The 8,692-nt window shown below is 45.5% G+C and overlaps 1 protein-coding gene across 1 annotated transcript; it reads right to left on the bottom strand.

Moving 5' to 3' along the window:
* Positions 1-2,183: 2,183 nt before the first annotated feature.
* Positions 2,184-4,980, bottom strand: LOC148113854 (vomeronasal type-2 receptor 26-like). The gene is made up of 2 exons (XM_087893466.1): positions 4,857-4,980; positions 2,184-3,083 (listed from the first exon to the last, which is right to left on the bottom strand). The coding sequence occupies exons 1-2, from the start codon at positions 4,978-4,980 to the stop codon at positions 2,188-2,190; spliced, it is 1,020 nt and encodes a 339-aa protein (XP_087749592.1). The 3' UTR covers positions 2,184-2,187.
* Positions 4,981-8,692: the final 3,712 nt, after the last annotated feature.

The following is an 8,692-nucleotide window of genomic DNA, read 5'->3' as shown; positions in this document are numbered from 1 at the left end:
TACCCAATAAAAACAGTTGTGGAGAAAATTGAATTTTTTTCTTCAAAACATTCTGCATGACCCACCAAATTTTTATCCAAAAAGCCTTAACTTTCCTACAGGTCCACCAAACATGATAATACGTAGCATCCAAACATTCACATCTCCAACATTTTGGCTGAACATTAGGGTACATACATGACAACTTTTTGGGATCTAAATACCATCTATAAAACATTTTATAGAAATTTTCCTTCAGGTTCTGCGACTGTGTAAATTTAACATTCTGAACCCAAATTTTTTCCCATGTTTCCAACATCACTGGTTCTTCAAAATTTTGTGCCCACTTAATCATACAGTCTTTAACTAATTCAGTTTCTGAGTCCCTTTCTAGCAAAACATTATAAAGCCTTTTGATATGCATTGGACCTTTCTCTCTTATATGTCTAACCAATTCTTCCTCGTGCAACATAATACCAGTTTTTTGGTCCTCTTTCCATCTCAATTGTAATTGATTATATTGTAACCAAGTTATATTAATCCCTTCGTCCAATGCAGGCTACTTCTGCTGACTGCTGGCTGCCTGCAATTTGGCAGTTCAAATCTCACCAGGCTCAAGGTTGACTCAGCCTTCCATCCCTCCAAGGTGGGTAAAATAAGGACCCAGATTGTTTGGGGCAATATGCTGAAACTATAAACTTCCAGCCCTTAGAAGTTTACACAGTGCTTTCCACAGTGCTGGAAAGTACTGTGAGGTGGTATATAAGTCTAAGTGCTATTGCTTTTGGTATTTATAAGCTGTTTTCATTCCTCTGAGTTCACTTTTAGTTGTTAACCTATCACCAAAGTTTTTCTGTCATGTACCTATTTCTCAACGATTTCCTCTTTCACCCCTCCTCCCATTTTTGGGCTATTATTATATTTTAAAGTAGAACAAAATGAGAAAAGAAGTTCAAACTTTATCATATTTCCTCCTTCTTACCTTCCACCTCCCTTCTTACCTTTATTTTTCTCATTAGTATGTCACACCTCATGTTCCTATAGTCTCAGTTTTCTGCGACAGTCTTCAATATCTCTTACTGAAGGTGTAATTATCTATTTCTCACAAAAAGCCACACAGACTTACTTACTTGCTTACTTATTTACTTACTGATTTATTACATTTTGTTGCCACCTATCTTGTTGGGAAAGGAACACAGGGTAATAATACATCAATATGAAAACCAAAAAGATGGATGAGTGGAAAGCAGAGACCAGCAGTGGGAAGGTGGAGTCTGCCATCAATCTACCTCCTGTGTGAAACTCTCCCATTTGGTCCCAAAGCCAATTGGCAGAGTCATGTCTTAAGACTTTTGTGAAAGGACAGGAGGGTGTGGTGGATCTTACTTTACCGGGTAAGAAGTTCCAAAGGGTAGGTGCTGTAGCAGAGAAGGCTCTTCTTCTGGTTCCTGATAATAAGAGTTCTTTGAACAACAGGATCCAAAGTAGGCCCTTTCTGCTGGGACTAGTAGGATAGGCTACTCCTAACAAAATGAGGCAGTTCATCAGATAGCCTAGACCTATGCCCTTAAGGACTTTAATGGTCATAACCAACACCTTGAACTGCAGCCAGAAGCACATTGGTAGCCAATGAAGTTTGTGGAACAGAGATGGATCATCCTAGAGGCCCCAAAGACTACTGCTGCTGCTGCACTATGCACAAGCTAAAGCTTTTGAGCACATTTCAAGGGTAGCTTCATGTAGATGCAGTAGTCCAGATGAGAGATAACCAGGGCTTGAGTAACAAAGTACAGGAGTCATGATCCAGGAAAAGTCACAACTGGTGCACAAACTTGAGCTATGGAAAAGCTCACGTGCTTACACCCGCCATCTGGTCTTTCGGCTGGAGTTGTAACTTCAGGAGAAAGACCAGATGGCGGGTGTAAGCACGTGGGTTTGAATATAAAATGCAGAACTAAGGATGACAAACTCTCCGTTCCTGGAGCTCCCTGTACCCAAAGCCCATCAGTTTTGCCAGGGTTGTATAGGAAACATGCTATAAGGATTGCATTCAAAATGTTATGTTTCAGAATTGCATTTTCTTTTTGTTTAAAAAACCAAAGAACTAGTTTTCAATCAGTTCTTCAAGATGGTCAGTAGCCCTTTAATGAGGCAAATGAGGATGCTGTCACGATTTAGAGAATTTATAGTGGACCCAATAAATCAGTTTCATTTCTTTGTCAGCTGTTCCTTTCTATTCAAATCAGGCCTCAGAGTAATAATGTAACATTTGGGGAAAAATATGCAACCCAGTAATCCAGCTGCAGAAGCCATAATGGAAAAGATCTCCACAGCTACCATGTATTTTCCCTTGGTGCTCAGATAGGTGGGAACAAAGGATATCCAGACACTACAAAAGACCAACATGCTGAAGGTGATAAATTTGGCTTCATTAAAGCTGTCTGGTAACTTCCTAGCTAGGAAGGCAACTGAAAAGCTGACAGCAGTCAAGAATCCCAAAAAACCAAGAACAGTATAAAACATAGTGGTTGAACCTTCTTTACATTCTAGGACAATTTCTTCAGCCATGGAGTGCATGTCAGAATCTGGGAATGGGGGAGAAATTGCCAACCACACTGCACAAATGGAGAATTGTGTCAAAAAACATGAAAGAACTATAGTGTTGGCCAGCCTTTTCCCCACCCATTTCCTCATTTTGGATCCGGGTTTGGTGGCCATGAAAGCAAGGACCACTATGATTGTTTTCCCCAATATACAAGAAAGAGCTACAGAGAAGATGATGCCAAAACAAGTTTGTCGCATGAGACATTTTACTTGATCTGGTTGCCCAATGAAGAGCAAAGTGCAGAGGAAGGAGAGGAGGAGAGCAATGAGAAGAATGTAGGTGAGGTTCCGGTTGTTGGCTTTGACAATGGGGGTTTCCCGATGCTTAATGAAGATTCCCAGGACCATAACTGAGATGAAAGAAAAGAAGGAAGCAATAGCTGTCAGGCTAATTCCCATAGGCTCTTCATGAGACAAAAATGTGATGTGTTTTGGAATGCAAAGGTTGTGAGCTTTGTTTGGGAACTGATCTTCTGAACATGGGAAACAGTCATCTGCATCTGGAAAACAAATTATTGCAGTCAAGTGTTTAATGTCATACACAACAACCCATTACTGAATTGGTCATCATTTCAGAGATATTTCCTTTCCTGATAGTGAGCATTTAAAAAAATTATAAAAATTGGAAGCAAAGAGCAAGTGTGAATGAAGGATCTTTCATAAATTAGGTATTGTCCTTTTAAGGCAGACCAATCAGCAAATATAATATGAGGAATATTTATTGTTATGGGGTATAATAATAGAAACTTGAATACCTTCAGGAATTTCCTTCTAAGGCAGAATTAGTCTCTGTCACACACTATCTTCTTTCCCGGGACTAAATTGCTATTTACTTTCTCTTAACAGTCCTTCTAATGACTTTTGCATCCTTTCTAAAAAGCATTTAGGTATTTAGAATTCCTTTAGTATTCCCATGCATGTTGGAAGCAATATTATCATCTATGTCAGTTGGACCCCTAATGTTGACTCTTAATGGCACCCTGGTTACTTGCTGTTGCTCAGAAGCTCAGATGTACTAAAATATTGTGAGCATTTGATCTATGAACAACCAATTAGAAATTGTTGTGGTGCTTTCTGTTGGTAACTCTTCAATGCCATCCTTTCTTTTTTTCTTATGTATCTCATACTCTTCTCTTCACTGTGGAATCAAAATGCAGGACTCCAAGCAAATAATCAAGCTTCACTGCAGCTCAAATGCCCGTCCTTCCTTCCTTCTTTCCTTCTTTCCTTCCGCCTTTCCTCCCTCCCTCCCTTCTTTCCTCCCTCCCTCTCTCCCTGATACATGAGGCCCAGGTGACCTTGAGATTTTTGTACCCTAGCTCCAGTGATTAATTGGCCCTCTGGTGTTCCAAAGCGAGTTGGGGAATTGTTTCATAGTGTCTGTTACGTGGGCCTGCCAAATCCCTTACTGTTACTGGAATAAAGAGGTAGCAGAGGGCTTGGATAGAATTGAATAGGGTCAGGCCCATGCAACTTTTTTCATCCCATTGAACCAGGCATTCTCTGTGCTTTATGGAGGATTTGAGAGAGAGTCAAGTGACATCTAGAGCATTGCTGGAGAAAGATGAGGAATGAATTTGAACAATGACAACCTAGAGTCACTATTAAGTGTGTGTCACTTCTCAAAAAGTTATTACTGGACACAAACAGTTCATTACTTTTGTTCAGTCTCCCACCTGCCCTTTTTAGGGAAGGTGTTTGAGAAAATGGTTGTGCTGCAACCCCAGAAGACCCTTGATTAAATGAATTATCTGTACTGCTTTCAGTCAGGTTTCAGGCCTGGATATGGGAAGGAAATGGTATCGGCCATTCTTTTGGATGATGTCTGGAGAGAATGGGATAGGGATAGTACATCCATTGTGGCTCTTTTTGACCATGATATCCTTTTGACATGGTTTTGGGAACTGTGGGAGGAAAGAACAGTTCTGGTCTGGTTCACCTCCTTCTTCTTTGACCACTTCCAAAGGGAGAAAGAGGTCCAGCCTGCAAGACCAACTATGGGGTGCTATATGACTCGGTGCTTTCTCTGTATCTTTTTATTATATACAAAAGCCATTTTCAGAGTCAGCATATTGCCCCCAACAATCTGGGTCCTCATTTTACTGACCTCAGAAGGATGGAAGACTGAGTCAACCTTGAGCCAGTGAGAGTTGAACTGCCGAACTGCTGGCAGTTGGCAGTCGGCAGAATAGCCTGCAATACTGCATTCTAACCAATGCACCATCATGGCTCTTATGTACTATTGTAGCTTTTTCAGCTCTACTCTCTATCACTCATATCTTGATCATCTCCCATATTGGAATTGGAACCCTCGCACATGCCCAAGATGGCGACTCCCGATGGAGCTCCAGTTTTACGGGGGTAATGTCCTGACAGTTGGGGGTCCTTAGGGCCCATGGTGTGTTGAGAGGGCTGATTTGCCGATCCGATGGGAGTGTTTTCGGCTCCGGAAGACCTTCTAGGAGAGCGGTTTTGTGGCTTCGCTTTCTGAAACAGCTTATAATGAGATGGGCGGTGCTGGTGGGATTTGAATCAGCGAATTTGGGCCGATAGCTTTGTGACAGCCGGCCCTACATTCATCAGAGGCTGCCGGATGGATGGCGATATACGGCTGCGATGACTGTTTGGCACCCTGGGCTGACTTCGTTAGACCCTTGGCAAGATTGGAGGTTGCCTGCAGAGGCCGGCGGTGGGCGAAATCGGCGCGGAGGAGGCCGATGGTGGTGGCAGTTTAAAATTCCAAAATGGCGCCCGAAATAGCAGTTACAGTTGGCGGTTACAGGCAGCAAAAACCAAAGCAATTTAGAGACCAAAGAGGCCTCAGAAAGGAGAAGAGGGACCTTTCTTATTTATTTTCAACTGATCTCCTGGGCAATGGAAAGATGCCGATCCTTCCATTGTTGGGCCAGCTCTGGATTACCTCCCAGAGGCCTCCCCCCTCTCTTTCTATAGGGGGGGGTTCAAACCTTCATGCATAAAAGACCTAAAGAAAGCTAAAGAGATTAGAAATGATTGTTATGTCTATCATGGGGGCTTTGCTTCTACAAAGTGACTGCCTTATTCCATCTCCCCTCCTGTATTTTTATCTCCTATCGCCCTTTTATGACCGGATATTTGGCTTTTTGTGAATCATTTGCTATCCAGGTTTGTTGTTTCCTGTATATCAGGATGAGAATTTCCTTACTTTTATTTCATCTGAGTCTCCCTGGATTTTCGCCTACTATATATATTTCCCACAGACTATCCGTATCTCTAATCTCAAGGATTGGCTATTCCATCTATGCCTAGGTACAACATTGAAAGAACAGGACTATAGCTGCTGTTTTTCTCCCTTATATCTGGTTGCCGTGAGAGGGTGATCGATGTTCACATCTGAGTTCAAAATAGCTCTTTCTACCGCTGATATGAGAGTTCAGCGGGACTAAAATGACTTGTACCTCTAATTGATACTCTCTCCACAGGACCCTGGATAACTAGGACATGCCTACCAGCTATAGACTATCTAGCTACAAAATGTACTCATTGGGAGGACTCCTCAAACTGCGAGATGCCCCCCTCTCACAGGTCTGGCCCTCTTCTTTATTGAGCGCCTATCTCGATGACGGACTTTGGAGTCCGGAGAGATGGCATACAGCAAAAAGAGGGTTATGGGGTTTTTTAGGGAAATTTCTTAATAAGATTTTAAGGGATTCTGGGAGGGGGGGTAGATTACGTGGGTTCGGGGGAAGACCCACGGGGGAGGGTATCTGGGCCAGAAGTAGGGCGTGGCATGGGAGGTGTGAACTCTGGGGTCAAGGAGATGATTAGATCTTATGATACAGATGCCCATAACATCGATACTGTAGGTGGGAGGGGCAGATATGGCGGGAGCAGGGGGCCACATCATCCTACGGGAGTGCGTCCTCGCTATTTACAAGCAGTGGCGTGCTCCGACCCTCAAAGCTCTTCTCGTTCCCCAGGTTGTACGGAACCTCGGGCCCCAGGCCTTCGGCTGATGCTGTGGAATGCCAGGTCCATGGTAAATAAAGCCCCCCTCATTTGTGATCTTATTCAGGAGGGGGGTGCGGACCTGGCAGGTATTACGGAGACCTGGTTGGGCCAGGAAGGGGGAACCCCCTTGTTGATATGTGCCCACCAGGTTTCCATGCTTTCCATCAGCCAAGGTCTCAGGGGAGGGGCGGAGGGGTGGCGGTTGTTATTAACGAAGGTCTTGGACCAAGGGAGGCCACTGTTCCTCAGACGGCTGGATGTGAGTCCCTTCTTGTGAAGTGGGGTCATAGGGTGCAGTCACGTACCTGGCTCCCTGCCATGTGGCAGCAGCCCTGCCTGAGCTGCTTGATGTTATAGCCGCGGTGGCTGTTGACACCCCCAGGCTTATGGTCATGGGGGATTTTAACCTGTCATCAGTTGGCGAGACATCTGAGGTGGCTCGGGAGTTCATGGCTTCCATGACGGCTATGGACCTGACCCAGTTAATTTATGGCTCTACTTACATGGGGGGACACACACTGGACCTTGTTTTTGTCTCTGGACAGTGGTTGAGTGATCTCGAGATAGGGGATATAGTGATTGAACCCTTGTCATGGTCAGATCACTCCCTCCTTCGCCTGGACCTTCGAACCGCCACACCCCACCGCAGGGAGGCAGAACCGACCAGGTGGTTCCGCCCCAGGCACCTGATGGATCCTGAGAGATTCCAGATGGAACTTGGGCCATTTCCTGAGGTTCTAGCACACGACTCGGCTGAGGACTTAGTGGCCGCCTGGGATAGGGCGGCGGCTGATGCTTTAGACCGAGTCGTGCCTTTGCGGCCTCTGACCCGGCGCCAGTCTCACCTGGCTCCTTGGTATACTGAGGAGCTGAGGGAGATGAAGTGCCGGAAAAGACGCCTAGAGAGCAGTTGGAGGGCTAGTCATTCTGAATCCGACCGAACACTGGTAAGATCTCATATTAAGAATTACCTAGTGGCGATAAGAGTAGAGAAGAGTAACTACTTTTCTACTCTTATTGCGTCATCAGATAATCGCCCAGCCGCCCTGTTTAGGGTGACCCGCTCTCTGTTCCATCAAGAGACGCGGGAAGACCCCTTGGAGGGTAGAGCTGAGGATTTTGTACAATATCTGTATGACAAAATTGCTCAGATTCGTGAACAGCTAGACTCTGACTGGATTGATCCAGAGGAGATGACAGGGGCAGGTCCTGAGAATATTATTTGGGAAGAGTTTGATCCTGTGACTCCCGAAAGCATGGACAGGATAATGAACAGACTAAATGCGACCACATGTTTATTGGACCCGTGTCCATCCTGGTTGGTACTGGCCTCCCGGAAGGTGACGCGAGGCTGGCTCCAGGAAATTATAAATGCTTCTTTGAGTGAGGGTGTCTTTCCCACCATCTTGAAAGAGGCGGTGGTGAGGCCCCTCCTCAAGAAGCCCTCCCTGGATCCAGCTGTATTAGCAAATTATCGTCCTGTCTCCAACCTTCGCTTTGTTGCAAAGGTTGTTGAGAGTGTGGTTGCACGACAACTGCCTCAGTACCTGGATGAATCGAATTATCTAGATCCGTTCCAGTCAGGATTCAGGCCCGGGTACAGCACAGAGACAGCATTGGTCGCATTGGTTGATGATCTCTGGAGGGCTCGGGACAGGGGTTGCTCCTCTGTCCTGGTCCTACTAGACCTCTCAGCGGCTTTTGATACCATCGATCATGATATCATGCTGCACCGGTTGGAAGGGTTGGGGGTGGGGGGCACTGTTCTACAGTGGTTCTCCTCCTTTCTCTCTGACCGGTCACAGTCTGTGTTGACAGGGGGGCAGAGGTCGACCCCAAGGCCCCTTATATGTGGGGTGCCACAAGGATCGGTCCTCTCGCCCCTTCTATTCAACATTTATGTGAAGCCGCTGGGTGAGATCATCCGTGGTTTTGGGGTGAAGTACCATCAGTACGCTGATGACACCCAGCTGTAAATCTCCACCCCAGACCACCCCAATGATGCCCTTGAGGTGATGTCCCGGTGCCTGGAGGCCGTACGGATCTGGATGGGGAGGAACAAACTCAGACTCAACCCATCCAAGACCGAGTGGCTGTGGTTTCCGTCGTCCCGATATAG

Source organism: Pantherophis guttatus, chromosome 4 (assembly GCF_059756535.1).
Source record: "Pantherophis guttatus breed Tessera chromosome 4, ASM5975653v1, whole genome shotgun sequence".
Lineage (NCBI taxonomy): Eukaryota > Metazoa > Chordata > Lepidosauria > Squamata > Colubridae > Pantherophis > Pantherophis guttatus.
Note: the sequence above shows the minus strand (reverse complement) of the source record. Positions and strands in the feature narration are given on the sequence as shown.